Genomic DNA, 27,133 nt, shown 5'->3' on the forward strand with positions numbered 1-27,133 from the left:
GCGCCGCCATACGGCTACAAAGCAAGGCTCTGCAGCTTTCACGTAAGTTTCTCAATAGAAGAAAAATTCGTCCAACTCAGGACTAAGTTTTCTGACTTCCGTACTCAAATAATTTTGTACCTTTGACTGAGTGTAATACCCCTGTCAAGCGCACAAGTTAAGTAAGTGCACTTACAGGGAGTGCTCTACGGCATCCCGAGTGACACCTTGGTCTGCGCTGTGCTAAACAGGAAAGCAAAGCGCATTCGTAGTAAAAAATATGGCGTCAGAAAATGAGCGAAATTTCTGAAGAGGTCGATATAAGAGAAAAAGGGCTCATAATAATTGATTCCTTAACGAGATAGCGCAAATAAAACGAGGTTCAACCGTTTTTAACGATGAAAAAAAAAAGAAATAGAAAGAAAGCCAAGACCAGTCTAGACTATCCAGAATTGCGGCAACAAACATAATGGCGGCGAGCAGCGATGTTGCATCTGATCTCGTTCCTTTGTTTGGTTGCTTCGCTTGTAGCTATAACGAACGAATTTTTTTTTTTCTGAAAACAGTGTTATAGCATGTAAAATAAAGTTGTAAGTACTTTTTACGCACAGCCGCCGTGGTGGCTCAGTGGTTATGGTGCTCGGCTGCTGACCCGAAAACGCGGGTTCGATCCCGGCCGCGGCGGTTGAATTTCTTTGGAGGAGAAATTCTAGAGGTCCGTGTACTGTGCCATGTCAGTGCACGTTAAAGAACCCCAGGTGGTCGATATTTCCGGAGCCCTCCACTACGGCGTCTCTCATAGCCTTAGTCGCTTTGGGACGTTAAACCCCATAAACCAAACCACTTTTTACGCACTATGCGCTGCTGGCGAGGCTACGCACTCAGCCCTCAAAGTGTGTTCTGTGAACGCACTTCGACATGAGTGCGCACCCTGGCGAGTGCACTTATGTTACGCCGTTTAGCTGTGCTAGAGTGTACTTTTAGCAAGTGACACCTTTCGTAAGTGCACTCATTTTGCGCGCTTGACAGGGGTATAACTTCTACTGAACCGCCGGCTAACTGTGGTGTACTTGTAAAGGATGCTGACCTTTTCCTGTTAAAACAGAATACTGATATTTGAGTTCGGCTACGTTTATAGTCTTGTTTGTCCTGTTTAAACCGAAAAGCTCAACTTTTACATGTAAATATAAAAGAAGGGGTACCAGCACAGGTGGACGGCCTTTATAGGAATTTAAGAATACGACACGCTGGAAAGTTTACCTCAAGGGACAATGAATGACCGGCAAGGTCTCGCTCTGCCATTTTCTGATCGTACTTGTCAACTTAGCTGGTAGAGTAACTGCCCCGAATGGGTGGTGCTTCCGGGTTCAAGTCGCGTACTAGGACGAATTCTTTCCTTAAATGCAGATCCCGTGAAAGCTATATGCAGCTTTCTTTTGTAGCCGTTAGCACACACCGGCTGCGCTCATGCGGATGCTAATTAGTAATTATTCGCTTGATGTAGGGGATCTTCAAGACATTGCAGTCGGAAATTTTATTGAAGTAAACTTGCATTACACTTGACCTAACGAGGAAGGACAACGGCATACCAGAGGTCGCATTTCGATGGCATTTGACCGCATGGGAGTTTCGGTACTCTAATATCAGAGATAAGCGATAGCATTTGGCCGCATGTAACTTTACATGCCCAAACAACACCATAAGAACTGTGATGCAGTCGATAGTGAAGGGCTCTAGAATAATTTCAGACTTCTTTATTCTCTGGTGTAGAGCACTGCAGGGGCCTCAATCTGAGGCCCAAGCCCGGCCCGGGCCCGAGACCTGAAACCCGAGCCCGGCCCAGGCCCGCTAAATTATCGCTCTAGCAAGCCCGGCCCGGCCCGTGAACCCCGGAGTGAAGCCCAGCCCGGGCCCGGCCCGGTCCGTTTCACAGTAACGCTTGTGATATACTGCTCACTCTGAGCAAGTAGACTGCTACTAGACCGATAAGAAACTGACCGACAAATGTTCTGGAACCACAGTTTGGCTTGCAGAAAGTTGGTTGTTTTTTAAAAAAAAACAGAAGGAAGTGATTAAGAGTAGTGCTCGCCAGGCCTGTCTTTTGGACAGTGATCTCGTGTAGGTGCGCAAAGATAAACTCGGAAGTTCCGAGAGCCAAATAAAAATGGCTGCATACGCGCGTAATAGACTACTTTGCAGTCCCCCATGATTTTAATCGGTTATATTTTGCCGTCCGGAAGTATAAAAATTAAAGCTGCCTAGCAAGCAGTGGGATGACATTTTTTTAATGAACGCGATCTCCCAGGTAGAACTCATAGCCGAACTGGTCGCCTTTCAGCAGAAACGAAAAGCTAAAAGGCTTGAGTATTTCACGGTTTGTGTTTTGAAGACTATAAGCGTCATAAACTAATATGTTCTTCCCGAATGCATTTCTAGTAGTGTATAGGTATGTTTTGGGATGACGAACGATCAATGGCCAATTAATACCGGTTGAATTTTACTCTTGCTGGTGGAGCAGAAGATAACGCGCGAACCACGTGATAACTTACACTTGTCATGACAACCAGGCTGAAGAAGCGAGGAGGGATAGATGCGGTTACGAGATGAGATTTAGAAACTCTAGCGAGCTTTTGTGGCTATTTCATTCACGAGACGTTCCGGTCAGCTGATCAAAAAGAAAACCAAACGCGCTTTAGTTTGTGAATTTGCTCACATGATAAAAATATAGCTATAAAACAAAAGCTATGTTTTTGGGGCTTAAGGGCCCAAGGGGAGTCAGGCTGTGAGAGAAAGCGAAGCAAAGCGCTCCGGATCATTTCGACCACGCGGGTTTCTTCAACGAGCAATGATACTGCAAAGTACATGACTGTCATGCCTGCCGCCTAAATAGAAATGCGGCCGCCGAGGCTAGGAGCAAACCCTGGTTCCCCGGCTCAGTAATCAAGAGCCTTGACCACTAAGCCACCGCGGCGTGGAAATAACGAAATAAATAAGTCAATGAATAAAGCTTAGTTTTTTTTTTTCTCAGCGCGTACTATAACCCATAGCTCATCCGTGTCGCTGCTACAATGCCGCGGCTGTGTACTTCACTCTGCAATAGTGAATGAATAGTCAGACACCAGCCGTTTCTGTCCGGACCCAAGCCCGACTCGTGTCCGTAACTTTAAGCCCGAGCCCGGCCCGGGCCCGCAACTTCAGGCCCGAGCCCGGCCCAAGCCCGGCAAAACAGATCAGGTTCCGGCCCGGCCCAGCCTGCAGGCCGGGCCGGGCCCGGGCATTCCCCGATCACGTGCAGTGCACTACTCTGGTGTGCACTGAAATCTCGATACATGGTTCACCTCCACCGAAATGCAGCCACCTGTGTGCCAAGATCGAATCAGCAATCAAGAAATCAGCAGCCAAACGTTATTTTTCCAGAACAGAAAGTGAGGTGGCGTACATAATATACGCGACAGAACATGACTTGCCCAGTTTGCTTGAGGCAGGCGTTCGCAAAGCTATGGTGATTTTTTGTCCGGACGCAATATGTGTGCGTGCGCCCAGAGAAAAACTCACCGCATGCAGTGGGCCTGCTCTGGTGTCATCGTTCCAGAATTTGCGTATTCGAAAATGCGTTGCGTATTTGCACACTCTTACCTTTGACAATATTCAAGGGCATATGGCAGCACCAGTGTAGAGCAACCCTTGCGCCATTCTGTGAACAGGATATGCGTCACATAATAAGGCCGACTGCTGCTTTTAAGCGAAATTGCAAATAGCAAAGCCCTCTCTGCTTCCCTAACTGGTTCCATGTGCAGTTTAGCTTCAGTTTTCGCAGCATGGTCTACGCTCCATGAATGAAAATTTATCATTTTTATGTGAGTGTCCACTACGGTGTTTTGTAAACGCATGTCCAATGTTCTCGGAAAAAAACTTTTCAAAATTGGGAAATTGTGAGATGCTGCTATGGAAATATTGAAAATAGTGGTTCATTCATCTCATATGTAGCAAAATCTTTCTTTTAAAGTGTTTCCATCGATCGCATCTAATAATTAAGACTGCCATAGGAAACGAATGGGGGACGTTTTTGACGATAGCAAAAACGTTAATAGAAAAGAAGTACAAGACTGCCGTCGGGTAATCTGCGGATATATTGATTGTTACAGTGAAATCTTCCATTATATGAAAAAATTGCGCTCATAAATGGTTTCCCACTGAAAAATGCTTTTGTCCAGGATTGCTGGGTATGATCCTGCACTCAGAATGACCAGCCCCGATGTTCCGCATGCTGTTGATTCTCCGAATGGCAGGTTGAAGCCTGTGCTGGCTGAGCAAGCCATTTACACAAATATATCTTTTCGATATTGTCACTGGTGGCGTATCATGCAGTCTATCTAGGCTGATACCAAAGCGTTTCGAGATGCACCACAGCAAGTTTTCAGAGTGAAGTTTTCGAAGATGTCGTTTGCGAACACGTCAAATATTTTTACTACATAACTCCTTTTTGCGTGAATGAAAAAAATGGATATCCATAGCTAACTTTGTTTCATACAAGGTGTCCCAACTGTGAGACGTATAAAAATTATCCCTTTGAAAAACGAAACCATCTATGGGACATTTGGAGATATGTCTAAGCACACGCATCGCCAGCAGACTGACGGTCACTGATATGCTTCATAGCCACGATTCAGGAACAAGAGATATGGGTGCATTTCGGTTGTTTTCTTCCTGCTGACTACAAATACATGGCCTTCCATTGTATTCGCGAAGCATCTCGGATGCGGGAGGTGTTTTGCATACGGGTTCCGTTCCTAGGCAATGTCGTTGGCGATCGACTGTATTTCCAGTTAATATGTTTCCTCTTGGCCTGGTGCCCGGCTTCTCTAGGGTGAAATGCTTGGGAGTATGGGTACTGGCCCTCATCTCATTAGACATTGCACTGCTGGGCCAGGCTGGTTTTGAGCCTATAAAATCAAATCATAATCACTATTAATCACAAGATAGTACAACAATACAGTGCAATAGTCTAAGAAAAAAGAAAATATATACCCTTCAGACATCAACTAAATCTGTCGAGAGGAAAAATTATTCATTGCATAAATCACGATCAGATCTATTGGAATCCAAATGTAAATAAAAACTGAGCAAAAAAAAACACATATCCGCACATTTTAGTTGCGTCCGCATATGTGGAAATCGCACCTGAGAGCTGCTGCAAGAACAAAACCGCGACCGCATGTTTTCTCTTAGTTAATTCATGTTTGTATACCTATAAGCTTTTATTTATCACAGATCGTGGTTCACAGGATTATTCTTATACATATATGCTGCTTGTGAAAGAGATGAAAACGTCTCCGTTTTTAGGATGTAAAGGAAAAGCTCCCACATTTCTTATACCGAATCCAGCTCTTCGACGGCAACCATTCACGTCAGCACCGTTACGGGTTTGGTAGTCACACGAGCTGGAAGCATTGATTGCACCCGGTATAGCTCATTGGTTTGTCGATAATGGCTCAGTTTTGTTAGGCTTCTTTGCCCATTTGTAGTATTTTCATTTCTCGGTCAGCCGCGCATCTTTAAAGGTTTCTCGCAGGCGAATACTCTGCTACCAACATCAGTTTGAAAGGCGAGAAAATCTAAACCACCTTTTCTCGACAATTTTTCGTGGAACTGCAGAGATTTTCCAAGCAAGTTTTGCAAAGAGCAGATTAAAATAAATTTATAAATGACCCGATGCAGCCATCTCCTTGTTCTCATGCGCAATAGATACAGGGGCAATGAAAAATCTAGCTTCTCGATGAGCACCATGAAATTTTTGTATTCGACGCTAACTTTAGAGCTTTTAATGTCAACGTGAAGTTTTCCAGCTTCACTCCACCTTTCAAATACACCAGCCTCATCTATGGCCACGGTCTTTGAAGCTATTCTGCAGACCTTTCCAACCGACAAAAACAGGGTCATCATTTTCAGAAATCCTTTGGAGAGAGGTTCCTCCTCCGCCTGTCTTCAGCTTTCTTTTTTTTTTTCTCTTTATTGAACAACCATGTAAGCTATTCGCCCTTGCAATGCAACTCGCTGGAATTTCCACCCGTTTCAAGCCGCCGCGGTGGCTCAGTGGTTACGACGCTCGGCTTCTGACCCGAAAGACGCGGGTTCGATCCCGGCCGCGGTGGTTGAATTTCTTTGGAGGCGAAATTATAGAGGCCCGTGTACTGTGCGATGTCAGTGCACGTTAAAGAACCCCAGGTGGTCGAAATTTCCGGAGGCCTCCACTACGGCGTCTCTCATAGCCTGAGTCGCTTTGGGACGTTAAACCCCAGTAAACCAACCAACCAACCAACCAACCAACCACACGTTTCATCATCAGGGAAGTCATCATCAGACATCTCCATTGGCGATTTACATGAACAACGCTTCAGAGTAGAAATCATTAAATTTTCTCTTTTCAGACACATGATCGTGAACATCTACAGCTCATAAGAGCGTTTAGTGCTTTACTTGCTAAAAAAAAATAGTCCATCGGGACTAGGAAACGACACTCGGAGATTTTTAGCGTTAAAGCATAACGTCCACATTTGTGGACACAAAACTGTCGAAGTCCACCGCTGCACTTAATCTTTGTTTATGACAATGAAAATTGGAGGGCCGTTTCCTCATCAGCTCATGTACACATTTCTCACGTTAAATTGCGTCATAGACTACGGGTTGAAAAGATAGCGTGCGTAAATAAAAGCTACTTTTTCGTCCGCCCAATAAATGTGTCGATGCTAAATGCATTTCGCTGTATCTGTGAGAGTTATGGTAAAACAGACTTGACAGGTAGGATCTAAAAGTTTAAGACGCGAATACTAAAGTATAATTAGGTATATATATGCGGGCACCACGTCTGAAGGACACATTATGCTCGGTCGCATTTTTCTGCATGCAACGAAAGGGAAAGTGAACACAAGACTCGTAGTTCCGTAGGAACATGCTCATTTGCATTTGCCTTTCTTTTTATTCATTTTTTTTCAATAGCACTGGATTCGCCACCGTCAGGAATTACATTCGAAAATACTGCAAGCAAGGAAAACAATAAAGAAAGAAAAAAACAAGACGTCCAACCGTTCGTTATCCAGGCGCATGCTAATTTTTTTCTGCTTTTTTTTTTGTCCAATCGGCACAGAGTCACGACAACGACAAGCACAGTCAAGGAAATGACACATTCGTTACACATTTCTGCGGCAATATGATGGCACCACACTTCAGAAGTCAAGCCAACGCTTGCACGAGTGACTAACCGGGCCCGGCCATTTTGCGCGCCATTCTCAAGAGAACACCTTGTATTTTTATGGAAGCAAGTCAGGGCTGAAGTGTGATCACAGGCGATGTCCGCTGAGACCTTACAAAGGCGCGACATGCGAACATGGAGTGTGGAAGGTGAAATGACAGACTCGCTGAAGTATTTTACCAAGCACTGATCAGACAGTGGAGTACCAACTATATGCAAACCCTGTTCGGGTGACGCGGCGTTAACAAATTCGCGCCGCACTGGAATCCCTGGTGTCACAGGACCCATGTTCACACGTACTTGACTGCTCTAACATGATATAAGCGGCCTTTTAGTCATCCTGAAGACGAAACTTCCTTTTCCCGGTTATAACGCGGCATATGTGCTACCACTATATCTTGTCAGTTCCAAGAGCCCTCAGCAGTAGTCACTATCTCGGATCAGCAAGTTTTCGAGAAAGCCATGTCGCATGGACCCGGTTTACGCTGTTCTGCACAGAGTTGGCAGCATATTTCAAGCTCCAGCCATACTCAGTCTTGAGAAGAAGATTACTGAATAGTACTTTACAAAAATTTTCATGCCGTCAATATGATATTTCCAATAGCTCTGCAGAAGTGTCATCCAAGTGACAAATTTGCCACCAAAATAGCCCAGAGATTTTAAGTATCCATGCCATCGGCTTAAGAAGAACAGAAACTCGTGCCGAGCTTTCGGCTGCTGGTTTTCGTGAAGTTCACGAAGAACCATTTCCGGGGAAGAACAGCTTGACTTGTCTTGAACGACGGCTATCCTTCTGAAACAGAGCGCTTCTGCTCTTTTTTTCTCGCTTACCGGGAGAGGAATCTTTCCGTTCGAGACTAACTAGCAACTTCAGCAGCCAGATTATATGTTCGCGGCTGTTATTCAGCCCTGACTGGCGACTCAGGGATGTGCGCTTTACAGTCGACATCAAGGAACAAAATGCCCAATGACATCAGTCAGTATCAGACCGCGTGCACTAATGTAGGTCCAGCTGGCGTCTTGCTTTAGAGCTGATCTCAATTGAGTGCGCTTCTTAATCAACGCTCCGATAATATTTAGAGCACGTTCTCAATAGTTCAGATCTCTGAGACTTAACTTTTTACTCGCGGTCACAATGCACACGCAGACACACACGAAGACACAGCCAGGGGACAACTCTTTAAAAAAAAGAGAGAGAGAAAAAGCGACAAAAGGTGGGCAAAAATTTACAATTGCACAGAGTTCTTTCCTTTGTTGAGTCACTATGTACAACGTCCTAGATCACTGAAAACCCGTGGCAGAACTCTTTAGTCTCATAGTCTCTTCACTGAAGAAAGACTCGCACTGTAGTACAATAAAAAGCTCGACGACAATATCTCTTCTTTTTTTTTTTCTTTACTAATAGCACAAGAAAACGTGGTCTCCGCGCGTAAAATTCGCGCGATTAAGACTTCCTAGCTGAGCGATTTCCGCGCGCACACATTATAGGGGCGAACGCTATTGCGTACCACCGCCAAAAAAAAAAGAACACCTATTTCGCGCGCAAGCACACACACAATCACACAGCACAGCAGTTTTCATCACGTGGATGCACAGTGTTGCCAGCAGTTCCAGAGTCTTGAGGAGGCACACATGGAGTCGGCTTGACAGGAAGGCGACGTATGGCAACGACGCTTTCTTACTCCTCTGGTCAGTGGATTCTCGCCTCTTGTTTCATTTCGACGCCTGGCGAAGGAGGCGTCACTCGCGTGTTGACTTTGAGCGCGTCACAAGGCCCGTGACACTTAAAGCCTGATAAAAATTACAATTTTCGGAACCCTAATTTCAAATACTAGCACCTCGTGCCATTGTAGAAATTAGATCTACTCCTTTAGATAAAAACTTGATGCAAGATTGCATTCCTGCTGATGACATCGCATTGTTAGCGATGCTCAGATTTCGACGCATATCCAATTGGAACGAGACTACTGGGGTGTCTTACAAACCGCATCCCCTGCTTTTAAATCCATACAAACATGAACGACTCCGCAAGAGATGTTTGCGATGGGCTAGCATAAAGATTACCATAAAGATAGCCAATAGCAAGATAACATTAAGGTAGCCAAATTATGTCGTTCATTCCCATCATGGGGTAACCCAAACTACATCAAAAACTATTATTAGCTAATAGGCGTAGTCTTCATGCTTTAAGCTGAAGCTGACTACAATGCAGTTAGCGCCATTTTTTCTAACACATTTTTTTTTTCTCTTTTAGCGCGAAACATAAATTTCTGCGGCTCAAAGCGCCAAATATTTCTGTCGTCACGGGGCACATGCGCTTGAACAACAGCCTCACTGTCGCGTACATTTCGCACGATCACTTCTTCAGCCACACTGCGGCGTCGTTCACGTCCTCCTAAGCCTCGAAGTTCCAAGAGCTCTTCCGTTCTCGGCCAGGCGCGTGGAGTGCGAGCCACCAGCGCGAAGACACGGACCGGGAGAAAGCTGCCCGCACTCAGCGCACACATTCGCGGGGCCACCGCCGTGCGCTCGGTCCTCGAGCATTCGGCAGCGCGCCCGCTGCACCGTCGCACAGGTCCGTCGGCCCTTCGCCCCTCCCTCTCCAGAGCACGGCACGGGTTGGTGTTTTTTTATTCCTCCGGAGTGCTGCAGCCACCGACAGGCCCTTCGTACAAGCGCCGACGCACCCCAGGGCGCACCGGGACGCACAGTCACCGCCCACCGGTCCCCACGCTGGTCTCGCCACGTCGTTGGCGAGGACGCGACGCACCAGGCCACGCCAGAGACGAGCACGTCTGCTGTTTCACTCGAGTGCCGGCGACGCTGCGAGGTATACGGGATGGCTAACGCATTCGTTCTACAGTTCTCCAGCTCCGACAGTAGAGGAACGTGCATGTGTCCAGGAAAGGTCGGCGTTATACCTACTGTTCACATAAGGTATTTGTTTAGGTTTTTGTGACTGCGAAACCATCGCTGTGGTTTGACGTCGAGTAGACAAGAAGAAATCAATCATTGTGCAGTTATCTGTTTAGTCGGTCCTCTGCAAAAGAGTCGTTAGAACACTGTCTAGGACAGGCCCTCCTTCGTATCGACTTTTGTCGTTAACTTTCGGGCCAGCACAGACGCGGGTGATCGACCGTGACGAGGCGTTCGTCGCAACAGGCGTTTGGGGTGCCACAGGCAGTCGGCACGGCGAGTGAAACAGCATCCGCGGCAAGCGCCCTGATCCGGCCCTACTTGTGCCGGTGCGCGTCGGCCGGGTGTGGCCCGACGTGCGCGCCCAGCACGCCGAGGGGCACGTGTGGCGGCGGCGGCGGGCCCAGGGCCAGGCCTTGGGACAGGGCGCTCGCTGCGCCCAGCTGCCCCGAGGGCGGCAGGCCCATGGGGTGGGGCGCCTCGCTCTGCGAGTTGTCCGAGTCGGAGCAGGAGCCCGAGGAGGAGCCCTTCTTGTCGCCCGACGATCCGCCGCCGTTGTGCGTCTTGACGTGCTTGCTGAGGTGGTCGGAGCGCATGAAGCGCTTGTTGCAGACGGGGCAGGCGAAGCGCTTCTCGCCCGTGTGCGTGCGCAGGTGGCGCTGCAGCTCGTCGGACCGCGTGAACCGCTTGCCGCAGAAGAGCCAGTTGCAGACGAAAGGTCGCTCGCCTGTGTGCCAGCGCAGGTGCGCCTTGAGGTGCGACGTCTTGCCGTACACCTTGCCGCAGCCCGGGATGTGGCACGAGTGGATGTTCTTCTTGCGCAGGTGGGCCCCGGCGGGTCCGAGCCGCTCGGCCTCTTGGCAGTTGGGGCAGTCGCAGGTCGCCCGGCCCGTGTACCTGGGCCGTCGGAGCGCGGACCACAGCACGGTTACGCAACAATATCTATACATTACGGCTCACAAAACAATAATGCCTACATTTCCCAGTGGTTTCTTACGCGAGACTTACCACTCGTCTTGAACTATCAAAGGCAGATCACCTCATTGCATTAATCCTGTCGACTGCGCCAGTGAATATACTGTATAGTCCTTCAAAAAACACTGCAGTCGGACACAACTCCAGAACGAAGCGGCTTTTCCCCTTTCAGCCAATGACGCCGGGGCTACTCGCCTGACCCTGCTAACGTGACAATGCATTTCACTATAGCATTTCACTGCCACTCCCTGCATTTTCAATTTAGCAGGGTGATGACAATCGGCCGTCGCCATTGGCTGAAAGGGGGACATTTGACGGGGAAAAAGCTGGTTCATTCTTGAGTTGTATCCTACTATAACTAAACTCTTTCTGAGGAAAATTGAACATAGTACCATGTGTACAGCGTAGTGCGATCAAGTAAATCACAGGCAAAGTCACATGCACGGTCACGACGGTACAGAAGCAAAGCAGCAGGACAGCACGGAAAGTGGCCTCACCTCCGCTGCGAGCGCGGGGAGGAGGCAGCGACCTGCGGCAGCGCCGGCTGCCCCAGCGAGAACGGCGACGCGACGCCGGGGGCGCCCTGGCCAGGAAGCATCGACTTGTACGTGTCCTGCAGCAGCGGGGAGGAGCCCAGCAGCGGGCTGCCGGCCAGCCCTGAGCCCAGACCGTAGTCGGAGCCGGCAGCGGCAGCGGCCGCGTACGCGTTGGGCAGCTGCGAGTGGCCGGCGTCCAGCCACGAGCCGCCGGCGCCCATCTCCCACCAGGGGGAGGAGTTGAACGCGTTCGCCTCGGGCTTGATGTGCGCCGCGTACGGCCAGTTGTCGCAGTACGCGTGCGAATACATGCGGCCCAGGGGCTCCACCTTGGCGAGCAGCGAGTCGCTGGCCGCCGCCGAGGGCACACCGCCCGTCGAGGCAGCCGACACGCCCGGGTAGAAGAGCGACTCGGACGGGTAGCTGCTGCTGCACGGCGTCGTGGTCGCCGTGGTCACCGAGCCGCTCGAGACCGCCGAGCCTGCGAGAAGCGGAGGAAGGTTAGTTTCTCCAGTTTTGTCCATTCGGCTCCAGTTTTGTCCATTCGGCCCCCGTTTCCATGATGTGTTGATCGGGGTGTAGGCCTTGTCAGGAGGCATCCATGGTCTACCTCCTTTAGCCTCACCTCGAGGGCATATTGTATATAATATGGCCAAATAAACATACTACTACTACTACTACTACTACTACTACTACTACTACTACTACTAATACTACTACTACTACTACTACTACTACTACTACTACTACTACTACTCGTTAACTTCGTGGACTTGTGGCGGACACGAAATGCACAGCCGGGGGCGGTCCTCAAACAATACGCTCAAAAAGGTAATAGGCAAGTAAAGGGATAAGGAAGGGCTAAGTGGTATAGCAAGGCTGCCTACCGCCCAACAGAGCAATTGCCACTTTCTTCTTGTTTCTGTTGCTGTTATGGTAGCTAGACCATTCTGAGTTTCTTTGATGACGTAACATTCGGGAGTATCTCAGGCCCTAGTTTTTGAAGACTTCAGTATGGATACTCTGTCTCGCCAGCACACAACATGACCGACTCCACAATGTCGATGCTTTCTTACAGCAGCCAACGTGAAGAAAGTCTTCAACCTCTTTAGGACATGCAGCCCAACCCGCAGAGCACACGCGTATGTATATACCTGGCGTTCGCTGGTGGTTGTGCTGGTACGGGGTGGAGCCCGAGTGCGCCAGCCTCGGGTGCTGCTGCGCCAGTCCGGCCGACGTCTGCTGTGTCTGCTGCGGCGGCGGCGTGGAGCTGCTGCTGTTCCCCTGCGGCGCGGCTTTCTTCCACGGGTGGAAGCCCTTGCCGACGGCCGCGTCCGCCAGCGGGGGCGGGCTCTTACTGGCCAGCTTGTTGCACTGGGCCGCCAGCATGGCCAGCGGCGTGCCGCCCGCCCGCTCCTGTGGGAGACACGCATAATACCCCGTCAGCACGCTTGAGCTTTTACACAGCGGGTTAGCATATGGCACTGAGCTGGACCCATTTGCAAGCCTTGTTCTCTCTTCATATGTAGACACGAGTAGAGAATTCGAGGACAACCGACGGGTGAAGGGAACAGGGCATCAATATGGTAAAGAGTTCGGATCCATGATATCCTCTCGTTTCATTACAAACACTAATTAAACGACAGCAAAAGGGTGAAGTGAGCAGGGGAATGCTTTAAAAATGTTGCAGAGCAGGATCAGTTGATAAAATTTAGTTGCAGTACGGACTCAAACGCAGATGTGTGCTGTCCACTACGTCCTGATGTTGCAGTATGGTTTTGCACTTGTCTTTGCGGTGTTATAGTAAACCGGCCCAGTATGCGGTACAGCAGCAAAACATTTTATGGGGTGTCGCTTGACATCTAAGCATTTAAATCATGTATACTTTAGACGTAAATTGAAGAGAAAATGAAGTGCGAGTGCGTACAAGTGAAGAACGCTTTTGTTTTGCATTATAATTTAATTACGGCATTGACATGAGTTTATGATATACCACCTGATGACATCCTACTCTATACCGTGACTGTTCATCTCAAAATACAAATAATAGAAGTTTCCGCGTGGACGAAGGCAGAAAGGGGAAGCAGTGTGTTCTACGGGTTGATCTTGAGTTGAGTTGAAGAGAATCACGAAGCTCGTTTTATTTTGTCTAACCATTCCGTACTAATGCGGCATTATTGCAAACAACCCGCAACTTGCCTGACCTTTCGTCGCGTCTTAAGCGTGCTCGCTTCTGCCTTCTTTTATGTAATCTTCACCAATATACGCATATCGCTGTTCTAAACGAAACTCTTCATTTCCCAGGCGTATAACTTCATGCAGCAACAACAGCCTGAAAGTTAGTTTCAACAAGGTTTAGTGATCAAGTTATACCCTGGAGAAGCACCAAATGCAATCACACTCCCGCTGAAATCACTTTCAAACGAGACTCCAGTCTCTCGGACTCCAATTAACTCTCTCTCTCAGTTAACTGGAGTCTGAGAGACTCCAGTTAACTGAAGATTGTGGTTTTGTGGTTTTGTGGGGTTTAACGTCCCAAAGCGACTAAGGCTATGAGAGACGCCGTAGTGAAGGGCTCCGGAAATTTAGACCACCTGGGGTTCTTTAACGTGCACTGACATCGCACAGTACACGGGCCTCTAGAATTTCTCCTCCAAAGAAATTCTAGCCGCCGCGGCCGGGATCGAACCCGCGTCTTTTGGGTCAGCAGCCGAGCACCATAGCTACTGAGCCACCGCGGCGGCTCAACTGAAGATTGATCAGCATAATTCTTTCTATCTGCTCACTGCTAACTTAGAAACTTAGCGCCAGCTTAGAAACAAACCCTTTTACTTGAATACTGTTGGGACATACGGTACATAAAGGCGGCGCTAAGAAGGGTCCAAATCGCAGACATCCTCACAGTGCAACGAGAGGTTTAACGAACCATAATCTCCCTAACACACCTTCACACGAAATACACTACGGGCGTTTTTTATGTCCGCGCACAAAACAACAAAGCCGAAATCCGCGCGTACGGGCATTTGTACGACCAAGTCGAATCTGTCCTTCACATGTTCCAGCAGCGCGCACACACATGCCGGTCTTGTGGGAGGGGAGCGGTGTAAGCAACCCGCTGCGCCGGACACAGAAGCCGCCGCCGCGGGAGCACCGCGGCCCTGCCGAGTTCGGTGGCGGCCACGGTGGCGGCGCATCGCCAAAAGCGCGGCCGACCCCCGCGGCATCAGCGGACGCCGCCGCGGGGCCAGAAAAGCGGCAAAGCTGTCGTCGCCGCCTTTGCGCGCACCGCTGCTGCCTCGAAAACATGTGGCCCTGTCGCGCGGTGTCCCGCCGACGCGTCGCGCACGCACACACGCACGCACTTCTGTAAAAGGGGCCGCCGACCGCTACACAACCCTCCACACCCGTTCTCCGTTTTCGCGCTCCCGATCCGCAACCGCTGAGCGGCGCAGAGCTAAAGCCACGCTCCCACCGCACACACGCACGCACGCACGCACGCACGCACGCACGCACGCACGCGGTCGTTTCCACTGTACAGTGCCGCGCTACTGTCACGTCTACCCCGCGAACAGAAGAATTTTTCACGGCTTCTCGAACGACCGAGCGAGCAGTGGCAGCGGGTCGAGCTGGGAGGGAGCAGGGGAGCGCGACCGAAAGGGAGAACGCATGCACGGTGTGCCTGTGTGCGCGTGCGTGTGTGAGTGCCGCGGCGTCCAGCGATAGAGCGGGGGGACAGAACGGCCACCATTCACGGCGGCAAACTGTCAGCCAACAGCTGTTTAGTGCTGAATTACAGCTTCGCACCCCCTCTTTCACCCTCTTCGTTCCTTCCCCATCCGCAGACCCCAGCTCTGGCGCTGGTGAACCGTGGCCGATGCAGCACACCCCGCGAAACGTCCAGGGACAGCACAGGACTTCCAACTGTAGCGAGATCCTGCAGGGTTACCCCGCGAAAGGGTCTACGCATATACAGATTCCACCCAGCCCAGAACGCCGGCGCGAAAATTTTACATTGTAGTCTATAATTGCCCGTTGCGCAGATAGTCACCCCCTTTTCCTATTACGAAGAAGTCGCGGAGAAAATTGTTCACCCTTCACAGAGTACGGATGGACCTTGAGTCGTCATGCGGCTCAATTCAGAACCTTGCCGTTTACGGACGTTCTCGTTATTGCTGATGCATCGGTATGAACCCGAGCAGTCAATGACATAAGCGTGTGCGACTGAGAAAACTAAGAAAAAAGCAATAGGGCTTTACACAATTTAGACAAGGGTTCGCGACCCCGTTGTGTACAGCGAAAGTTCGCATTTAGGTGTAGAGACTCTTTGGACGATGAGCACTTTCCTTTGCCTCCTCATACTACTCTGGCCGCCGCCACAAACAACGAATGTGGTTGACCTCGCATAACCTGACCTCGAACGCTGAAAGCCATCATACTCTAAAGAACGACCCAAGGCAGTCCGAAAGGTTCGGAAACCACTGTCCGTTGTAGTTGCGGTCCATCCCGTTTGTTTCCAATCGGCGCACCTAACACGCTTGCTTCTCCTCTAAACACCTAAGCACTGTCAGAAGCCCGAATCGCGTTTGCGTAGGGCGAGCACTTGCGCAATGCGCGCACATCCAAAGAGAAAGAAAGAGCGGGAGAATTGCCTCTGCGAGCAGCATTCACGCTGGCCGATATGGAAGCACTGCTGCGGCGGCAAGCGGCCCAGCTCTCAAGCCCACCGCTTTGAAAGGGGCCCCTTTCTCTACGGTTTTCAGGCAGCTGCCATATCAGGGGCACAGTCCTTTTGCCCGGCACAAGGGCCGGGTGCCCGGCTCACCCCCCCGTCCCCAATGGCTATTGCCCGCAAAGGGCAAAGGCCCGGGGGAAACTACGCTAAAGAGGCGCGGGGGAAGAGAACGGGGGGAGGACAGAGCCTCTCTTGGCTGCTGACAAAGTTGAACACGCTGCATTACACCCCGACAACAAGCCGCAGCGACTTGCGAGCCCTAAACCGCAGCGGCTGCCGCTCCTGCCCCGCGGACCGTCCGCCTCTTTTATAAAGCCCCGCTGTCCTTTCTTTTCGCGGGCTCAAAAACATCTTGGCGAGCCGCGCGCATGCGTTCAGGCACGCCAAGGTGAGAAAAGAGAGAAGGAGAATGAGGGAGAGAAGATCCTGGGCGTATATAGCGGGTCCTCAGTCGCATGTCCACACTGCGGAGAAGCGCGCGCTGAGAGTACGACGCAGTGTGCTTTCGCCCTTTGCGAAGCCGCGCGGGTCGAATGATGGACGACGACACGCCAACGCCGCCGCCGCCTCCGCCACGGAAGGTGACTCCATTCTGGGGAATCACAAGGACGGGGAACGAACGCTACAATGAGCCAGAAGTGCCAAAGAGCGAGGAGCCGAATGTGGCGAGCCGTGCAAGAACGCCCCGCGAAATACCAAATAAAATAAGTACAGAAAACGAAAATAGATCAAGAGTATAGGCGGAGGAACACTCCCGTACGACGGAATCTAAAACGCGGACCGAAATCGTAGGCCTTCCTACGGCGCTCAACCGCGTACGCGTATATGCGAAGGCCGCAGGAGTGTCCCGAACAAGGCGCCGAAGGCGCACCGATGGGTCGTATAGTAGAATCAAGCAAATAGTGACGCGACCAGGGCGCCTTACAAGAGAGGTGACGACGCCATATTCAGGCTAAAATGTAGGGGTGCTGGCGGGAGGGGGAAAAAGAGGGAGCTTCGCTAAGAAGGAGAAAATGCGAGTCTGAATGCGAAGGGCGCCGCTCTCAATGCATGGTGTGAAGGGGAACAACTGCCAGTGTTCCGCAGAGCTCCGGGGGGTGCCCAGCGGCGCGCTATTTATTTACGCGCTGAAAAGTTTAGCCGGCCGGCGAAGAAAGCCAGCAGCAACTAGGAAGCTGCGCTCCTTCTTTTCACCGACGCGTCTTTTCTCGCGTACGTTTTCGTTTCGATGTACATACACTTATGTGTGTGCATTTCTCTATTCGCCTCGTTCTGCTCCCGTTCTGGTCACCATCGGCACCTTCAAATGGCAGCGCCGGCGCTTATACGCGGCCTCTCCGGACATGCTCCCCCGCAGTGCGAGCATCTTTTCCCTGCCGGTTCCCGATAAAAGCGATTCCACTGCACAGAATCGCGCGCGCACGTAAGTATACAACGAGAGGAGCGTTTCGGACCAACACAAGCTTTAGTCGGCGACCTTTGCTTCCATGCGTCCCTAGTTCCCCTTTCCTCGGCGCGGCTTCCCACTGTCGGGGTCGGCGCGACGCGCAAAGCCCTTGCAAAGACAATCAATCCATCACCCGCTACCGGCAATAGAGGAGGCGCTGAGGAGGACCTCAACAGGCGCGCAAACACAGCCACAATGCGGATTCATCGCGGCCTCTTGTCGTCGCGATCCGATGGAGCAGGGAGGAAAAAGCTGGCGGTACTCTCGACTCGGATGCGCGCTCGATGTTCTCTCTTCCTTCCTTCCTTCCTCACTTACTTCCTTCCGAGCCCCGTTCCGCACTGTTATACTCGCTCGCTGGCTCGCTTCCGCTTTCATAAATTTCTCCGCCTTTTCTTTTTTGCACGGCGGGAAAGGAAAGAAAGGTTGGGGCGCGATCGGGCCCTCCCAGTCTCCTCCCTCGGATCCCCATTTCGCGCCACCTCTTCCCTTCTGAACACTGGTTGCGCGCACAGGGGACGGAGAGCTAACAGGCCGCGCCGATCGCTCTTGCAGAATGCGCGACTCCGCCGCGCGAAATCTTCCAGGCGTGAGCGTCCAGGCGGCACTCTCCGTCTCTTTTGATACAGAGCACGACGCGAGCTTGGCCCGAGAGGCGTAAACCGCGCGGGTCACACACGAGTGCCCGCGCGCTTGGAAATAAAAAAAAAAATGGCATGCCGCGTGAAAGGAAGACTGATAGAGCTCTGGTGCGGGCAGGGTAGTATGGTAGGCGCTAGCAAATATAAATGCAGACATGCTCTGAAAGAAGAAGGAGCCTCCGCGGCTGTGACGTAGTCGTTTAAAGCTGGAAAGAAAAGAGAGGAAGGGAGGTACGAAGGAGAGTTAGAGGAAGCGAGAGAATAACACACACATCGGCGCATGCTTTCGTGGTTGGGAGATGTCTACCACACGAGTCATATCTGCGCCACTGATAACGGCAGCGTTTCATCTTTCCTATATCTGTACGCCATTAGAGTGGGTCTGGGCGACTGTCGCTGGCCGTGCCACCCCCGAGTAGAAGCTTCCACCCATCCCAGAGCACGACTGCGTTGGCTACTCTGCACTCATTCAAATCCCGGAGTAATAACAAACGGGTGCCAAAACGTTCGCTTTTCTGCGTTTTTATTTTCACCTCCGACCCTCTTTCCCAAAGACTGCCCCTTGACAAACTGAAAAATACGCGCACGTAGGCAAACGAGAGAATTCAATGCTCTACTTTAAAGGGGCGTGTTCTGGGGGCTGCGCCGCGGCCGTAGACCTACTACTGCGGTTCGCTGCACCCGGGTCGAAATATTTGGAGGCTGGCGACAGACTTTAGGGAAATAAAAAGAGGCCGAGAGGGCCCTCTGCTCCATCAACAGTTTTTTTTTTTTTTCTCTCTCTTTCTTTGACACTTTGCGTTTCGGGGTCGTGGTTTCGCTTTTTTGCGCGACTGGTTCCAGTCTCTCCTTTTGGCGCCGTTTTCCTTTCAGCTGAGAGCGTCGGCCTGTGTGCGTGTGTCATAACAGTGTGAGAGGCCCCGCCATTGTTGACGACGTGATTAATGCTCCGCTGTCATTCGGCCGTCTGGCGGGTCAGGGCGCAGCCGTTTTCCGCGTGCAGTTTGTTTCTTTTATTTATATTTCACTTTTCGGCTTGGAAGCAGGGCACAATCCAGAAAACGATGTCAAGAGGTAGCTAGAAAGGAGTGCCGAGCATTAGAACTTTTGTCTATATGCTCATCCTCTTTGGACTACGGATTTAGAGTTTCTCTTTTAACTGTGCGTAATATCGCGCATGAACTGATGAAGCCGTGCAGGCCAGCAAGCACTCTATACCTAAAGGGACTGAAAGCGCATAGTTTAGCAATATTAAAGAAAGAGAAGTGACGTCATGCCTACGTCATGAAGCTATACCTTGTAATATACTCTACATGCATGAACAACTCAGTGAACCTGTTTTTAATTTGTTATGTTTCCGAAGTCACTTCGTTTTGACTTTCCTCTACTCCTTTCAAATACGACAGTTGTGGCGGAAGTACGACGTGCTATTTGTCCCCGATACTTTTGCTCAATAAGTTGTGATAACAATTCAATCACCTGTTGGGAATGCTGTAGCCTTAGGAGGTGTTGATACCTTGTCCGAAGGTGACGTCACTGACTGTGAGGATTTTATGAACGACGATACATTTTTTTCCCGATGAGGATATCAACACTATCGCATTAAAATACAGTCCCTGCCTGAATGGCCAGCGAGATTGCAAGGAACTAGGTAGCCGCTTAAAGACAGATTAGCCGCATGGTCAAGGCATTTTTCTGCGTTTGAAAAGATAACGAATATACAATAAGATGAACATGGACAATGCCCTTTCCAAGAGAAATGGACTCGTCAGCTCACAATTCTCATCTTTCAGACTATTCTACTCAACGTCTCACTCATGAAACGCAACCACATGGCCAATAAGCTTCAGTATTTAATCAGCGTGGACCACAGTTGAAATGCATATGGTAAGCATTATCAAGTTATGTACTACAGTTTATCAACAGGCTGCAAAATGAAGATTGTACTTGAGTTTTTCATAAGTTGACGGGTTCGTAGGTAGCCGTGGCTGGCGCTAGACAGACACAAAAGAAGATCACCAGGAGACACTTTCGTGCTGGTGTGGACTTCACTTGGTTGATATGAAAAGGACGGCACAATCACATCACATCACGGCCCGGTTTGAGCCAAAATGATGCGAAGGAACAGTTCACTAGCTAGTAGATTTTTCCTACCACCGAGGCACCGAACTGGGGACGAAAGACTAGCAGCTTGACTTGGCGGACACGCACCTCCATTCAGGGACTCCATCCCTTCCCGGCAAACGAAAGCACTCCGCTTATTTCATTTCCATTTCCGTTTTCCTTGCGGGCCATAACGCGCGTCGCCAGGAAAAGCAAGCACCGTAAACACGCCCCACCACCTCCCTTCCTCTGCCATTGATTGCAGACGCTGACACGAGGTGGCGCCACTTGCACATCTCAGCGGCGCTTCAAGGCGAAGCCGCCGGCACTGCTGCTGCCGAAGGAACCGCGCGAGATCGGCGGCCGTTCCGAGAAAGAGCCGTGTTCCGGGAGCCGACGGCACAGCAGCGGAGGCGAACTGGTTCGGTCCCGAGGCTGCCCCCCCCCCCCCCCTTTTTTTTTCTCTTGGCCACTCGGCGGCCTTGTTTCCCGCGTGGTCGCGGCAGCCGATGATTGACACGTGCCTCGCGGCGGCGGCCGCCTTTGTTCTGCGCGGCGAAATAAGTTGACGCTTTTTGGGGGCCCCCGCCGGGTCGGGGCCAGCCGTGGTGTCTCGCCGTTCGCTCTGCTTGTCTTGTTACCGTCTGACCCCCGGCGCCGCTTCCGCCGCCAGCCTCCGGAGTGCCTGCCCGTGCAACAACCACGCGGCAGCAAACTGACTTTTCGCGTGGCTTCGCGGCGGGAGCTCTTTCGGCGAGCTTTCTTCCTGAAAACAAAAATGAACGGTCCGCTTTCTCGAACAATGCGCGTCCGTCGTCGGCGGGCCAGCGCCGTGTGATGCGCTAACAATGCTGCTCGCTCCTCCTGTGATGATGGCCGCGCCGAAGCGTTCGAACATGGTGAGTGCGCCAAAGCGGCAGACGCATTAGGCAATACAGGAACAACATCCGCGAGCGCAGCGCTCGATGGAGCCCTTTCCCGGCAACAGACGTCCCCGTCTCGGTCGAATGTAGCTTCGTTTTCGAATGTCCAGCAAATGTAAACGGCTTTCTGCACGCTTTCTCTCCGGCCTAAAGCTGCTGTTTCAAAAGGACGTTCTGCAGTGAGTTCCGGGACCAGAAGCTAGTTTTTGACATCCAGGCGATTGTCCTCATTGTCATCATCATCGTCGCACCGGAAGTTATTGGATGATCACTGAAGGACAAAGGCGTCAACCAATTCTGTCCTTCCCCACGATCCACGCGCTTGAAATTGTGTGAAAACCGTAAACACGTAGCAATCACTAGAGCCTTCGCAGCTGTCTACGTAATAACCAGTGTCAAAATTAAACAGGATGAGGAGAAGGTTATGAGCAAAGGAAAGGCGTTGTAACTGACTCCCACTGGGCAGGCGCCTCAACTGTGCCGAGAAAAATGGCTGAAGGGAGTGAAGAAGAGAAAGGAAAGAGCAAAAGAAGCTGTGATTTTCCTTAAACTCCCGTAGGCGGTTGCCACGAACACGCAACAAGCAGAATGTGCGCCTCGAAAGCGAAAGATTTATAGTAAGCACAATGGTCCCGTGTAGGCACCATCTTCTGAAAGCTGGCATACAGGAGAGAAAAATTACCCCACCAATGATTTAATGAACCGAACACTACCATCAGCCTTTCTCGCGAAGCGAAATGTTGCAAGGGTCAGCCTGCTGGGCTATGCGTTTTGTTAGCGCGCTTTAGCAATGACATTAATTTCAGCCGAAAGTCCAGAACGTTCTTTTGCATAAACTCCAAGTCAAACTAATTTATTTCCTTCCATGGTGCTCTTAATAAATGTAGGGACATTTTTCGACACTGTGACCTTTTTTTTTTGTTTTCGTCGCACAACTAGAACACCAATTCTACCACAACACTTTTTTGTTTATTTGAAGTGTCTTCCAAACCCCTATAGGGCATTATGTAAAGGAGACGCCACATGAACTCGGAACAGCAGATTCCGACAGATTTTTTGCAGTTTTTGTCTAGCATAATAATTGGTTAATCAGCTGCAACTTCATTTTCGTTTAAACGATGTACGCAAATTTTAGTTTATATGTGAATGCCGGCACTAGGCACGATGCGACAATTCCTGGCAAAAAAAAATGAACCGGTACCGCCCCTTACAAAGCTTTCACATTGCCTGTATACGTGAAGAAATAGCATCAGAAATATATTATATCCATAAATTCTCAAGCACATGCATTTGGCTAAAAAGCAAAAGAACTGCAATGACCACTGCGCACTTCAGATTGCAATGGTCTTCGCAGTGGTTTAGTTTTAACTCTCTATGTACAGTTACATATAACATTCGTTTTTAAAACACTGCTAACAAGAAGAAAAAAACACGGTAAAAACATCCATCCGTAATTTAGTCAGCTGCAGACACTTGGAAAGCAAATCACAGAAAGAAAATCGCACTCGGTAACGCATGGTTTGTATGTACATGTAGTGGGGGCTAAACACCTGTCCGTCGAATCTCCAGAGATTGAGCTGTATCTCATTTCTTCCACCTATCAACGTGGGTTATTTAATTCTCTGAGAACTCGTCCATGCAGCGGAGTTCAACAGGCGCGTCTATGGACGCTCATTGCCTGTAAATTTGATACGGTTAATGAAACGCACTTTTCTTGCGCAAATTGATATTATTTCACCGTCCACCCAACGTGATTCGTGAGACTGATTTACGTGCTACCCATTTAGAGGCATCGCTGTCACCTCCTCCTTTGCAGCGGTGGCAGCGGAATGGCAATTTAGGAAGCCTAACCGTACATTTAACGTCCAAGACAGGGAAGATGTAGCGCCATTAATCTTTAATAATGACAGGCCACGTCTTCGGGAATACGGGTGAGCAAATCGGCTAAGTACAGGGCGCGGGTCGGTTTCTTAACAGCTGTTTGGGTAAAGCGCAGTGGCAGAATTCGAGACTGAGCTTCCGATATATTGTAGGCATTAGGCGCTGGAAACGTGTCTATATACATTAGTTCGTGGCTGACAAGCCAATATGTCTTGGCAACTAAAGCGTTGAGAGGCGAAAGCCGAGGGCACTATGCCGTGACGACTTCCGGTGGATGTGGCGTCATACGTTCCCGTGGCTATATCGACGCCCGCGTTGTTTCGACGCGGTTTCGACATTTTTGCCTATAATTAATTAACTAAATACTCTACAGTCATCAAACTTGGCTTCTAGGTTCATTTTTGCCTCCTTTATCTGAAGCAAGCATTGGTTTTCTTCTATACTTTCTAGTTCCCGAGTTAAACGCGTGTGACACGCTTTGTTAACGGACGGACGACGGTACGAGCCATTAAAGCCTTCCCCCTTATTACTATAGGGATACGCTCAGGCGAGTAAGCGTGGTGAATGCTAGTGATTATAGGTATAGACAAACCGAAAAGCTAACTCTATTGCTCTCGGTATTGAGAATGCATGCGGCAGTGACATTTAATATAGATAGTCGAGAATCACCTACCCGCCGATGCATTTTTTTTTTCTCAATGCAAACACGCACCGTAAGTGAATACGTGCCTGATCCAGCTTCGAGTGCTTCAACTTATCAGTTTAGGAGGTAAGTTAAGGTTTCGATATGCAATACTTCGAGCGTTTAATTAAGCCCTTCAATTGATGAAATAGCTCCTGTTACCACTAAATGTAAACAAGTTTTTTGTTTTTCCAAAGCGAGATGAGGCACGTGATAAAAGCGAAGTGACAAAAATGTCACCGGCTCACAACGCTCTCTGAAAACTTGTTTCACTAAGCTCCGCCATTTCATTCCGTGAAAAGAACCACTGTGAATATCCGAGTCCAATTTACAATCTCTCGCAATCTAACTGACACTTAATATTTAGTGGTGCAAAGAAAAAAAAATGGATATATCTACCCGGCAACAGGGCGTAATTCGAATAAAATGTTTGTACCTCCACTTTGACGCGGCTAGTGCTGCAAGAAGGAGAACGTCCAGTTCGAGCTGCAAGTCGAGGTAACTTTTTCGTAAATGCGGGAACAAAGAAATTTAGACATTTTACGTGATAGCTACCGATTACTAATCCTTAACCGCGACTAAGAAATGTAAGCGAGCATTTTTTCGTCGTTGTCGATTTGGTTACGAGTACGACTCTTTTTATTGACTAGCGATGGGTGCAAATGCGTTTCCGGTGTGAAGGAGGGGAAGCGGAGGCCTATAGGTGGAGCTCCGAAGTGTCCAGTTACAAGGAAACAGCCCGAGCGAAGCCGGGGCCTTTCGGGATGTTCTAGGAAGTCAGCGTCTGCTCGCCTGTGTCCCCCCGCAGAGGCTGGGAAAAAGAGGACCCGCTGGGAGTGGACAGAGCAAGGAGTAGAGAAAAGGAGAGCGACTGCATGTGTGAAGATTTGCGATCGAGCGGCGAAGCGATTTGAAACTAGTCATTTTTTGCGCAAATATTCCTTTCGTACTCCTTTGTCGCGATTTACTTGTAACTACTTGCAAACAGTGAAAATTAGTTCTGCCGTCTTGCCCGGTGACCTAAAACGCAAAGAGGAAATCAATGAAACGGAGGCGACGTGAGAACATCGCGGCAGTTGAAAATGCTTCAGTAGCGGAGGCTGAAAACGTTGCTAAATATTTAAACTGTTTGTTGTCACAAGCAAGAGTTTACATACATGAACATATATGTAAACTCTTGCTTGTGTCAGCATGCCATCGGTGTTCTAAATGAAAAAGAGCGCCACTTTTTAGGAATGTAACCTGCAGAGTAAGGAATGTCCGTGTTTACTTCTCTGCCTCCTGGGTTCGTGCGTTATAGTTTTTTAGCCTCTGTTTTGCTTGCCTGTTCGTGGGAGAGTGGGTCCTGGTGCAATGCGATGCCGGTGCCAGAAAAAGCGTGACATCTTCCCTTTTTTCCTTTCATTCTGCGCATGCGCGCTATACGGTATATGTATACGCTGCGCGCAGCCGTATTGTTTTGTTGAAGTCAGCGCTTTGTGGTGTTTCCTTACTTGTCCGTGTTTGTCTTTGCGTTGTGTAGTTGTACGCATGAGTTACCAATACGCCCAGCAAGTGGTGCGAATATAGAACTTCTGGGACCCAACACAATTGTTTAAAGGTACCTGGACAATTTGAGTTACACAATATATACAATGAACAGTGGAGAGGATTTGACATTCTTATTAAAGAATGCATTGCTTCTGTAAACAAAACGCTATTATTCAAAACAAAATTTATACATGTATAGAATTAAAAAAACATTCAATACGTACGAACATCAAAATGCCTAATTTTTATGTTATGCATAACACACCGCGGCTTTACATAGAAAAAAAAAGGTATAATATTTTGTTCAAAAGCAACTGTTTTACGCTCCTCTGTAAGGAATGAAGTGAGGCTATTTCAATATGTACTGCCTGAAAATTCCAAGGTGCGATAATCTGTATTTATCTTTTGTAGCAGAAAGTTATGGCGTGAGGCGGATATGCACTGTCTGTCCGATAGACTCGCAGAAGCAATGGCATAAGTGTAAGAGGACCCTTCGTGTTCAGGTTTTGTTTCTTTCCGGAATTCCGTGGGTAAAAAACATTTTTGGAGTTCAAATTGTGCGTGCAAATCGAATTCTTCAGCAAACCCTCCAGAATGTATTATTAGCGCTCGTTTTTGTACGGGACAATAAATGCTTAATTTTCGTTCATTATTTTCGTAACAACATCAAAATGAAAGTAACATTACAAAACTCTTTCCCTAACTAAATAATTATTTTTATTCTCATTTATCACGAATATTTTGTAGCGTATATGACCATCTCCTACAACACTTCCGTCTCTGTGAAAGACGTGTGAACGCGTGTTGTGTTTGTAGACCGCGAAAACAATAATTCGATCACAGCCACCATTTTAAACAAAAGAAACTTGAGGCAGGACGACGTAGCGCTTGATACAATGATACCAATAGGGCGTCTGATCCGTACCTCCGTTTTCGCCTCTCGCTTCGAAAATTTACTTTTCGAACTTATCCTCAAATTAAGCCACGTCATGAATAACCTCTTTTCAAGCTTGCCAAAAGAGGTTCAAAATCGTCAGTTAACTAAAAACGTCCCTCTGGAATAAGCACAAATTATCCGATAATTTTTCCGCGGTGTCTTAGCTTTGTGCAGTGCAAAATTACGTTTCACAGAAAGCGCAACCCAATTTCTAAGCAATCAGTTCGAGGTGCAAGATTCCCGGTTTCAACCCAATGTGAAAGAGACAGACACGGTGACAGGAAAGGTTACCAGAAAGTTATAAAATTGCTTAATCTGGCAAAAGCAAGGAAATAACCTGCCTGCCATGTACAGGTATTCCAAAATTCCCGGAACACCGCGCATAGACTCCAATGATACGTTTTTAAGCTTCTATGAATATTTTAAAACAGGAACCAGCAAACTTTACCGCAGATAACTTCCCTCAGACCTCTGCTAGCGGCAAGTAAAAACCTACCTCTTCGCACCAACGTGCTCATACTTATATACTCGATACGGAGGACGCACTATCTAGTGTTAGTGGTGAGTTATTAATAACCGCATATTTAGAGAACAATTTCAGC

The 27,133-nt window shown here is 49.2% G+C and overlaps 1 protein-coding gene across 3 annotated transcripts in view; it reads right to left on the minus strand.

Annotated features, from left to right (window-relative positions):
- Nucleotides 1-6,916: 6,916 nt before the first annotated feature.
- LOC149342902 (transcription factor Sp9-like) overlaps nt 6,917-27,133 on the minus strand; it is a 156,186-nt gene continuing 135,969 nt past the window's right edge. For all 3 annotated transcript variants that reach the window (XM_089545408.1, XM_089545407.1, XM_089545409.1), the window contains 3 exons: nt 12,810-13,071; nt 11,617-12,136; nt 6,917-11,041 (listed from right to left, as the gene is read on the minus strand). In XM_089545408.1, the coding sequence (XP_089401534.1) occupies nt 10,462-11,041; nt 11,617-12,136; nt 12,810-13,071 (1,362 nt within the window). In that variant the 3' untranslated portion in view covers nt 6,917-10,461. The remainder of the gene's footprint in view (nt 11,042-11,616; nt 12,137-12,809; nt 13,072-27,133) is intronic.

The sequence above is a fragment of the Amblyomma mixtum genome, chromosome 5, assembly GCF_055824585.1.
Source record: "Amblyomma mixtum isolate Tamu chromosome 5, ASM5582458v1, whole genome shotgun sequence".
Classification (NCBI taxonomy): Eukaryota; Metazoa; Arthropoda; class Arachnida; order Ixodida; family Ixodidae; genus Amblyomma; species Amblyomma mixtum.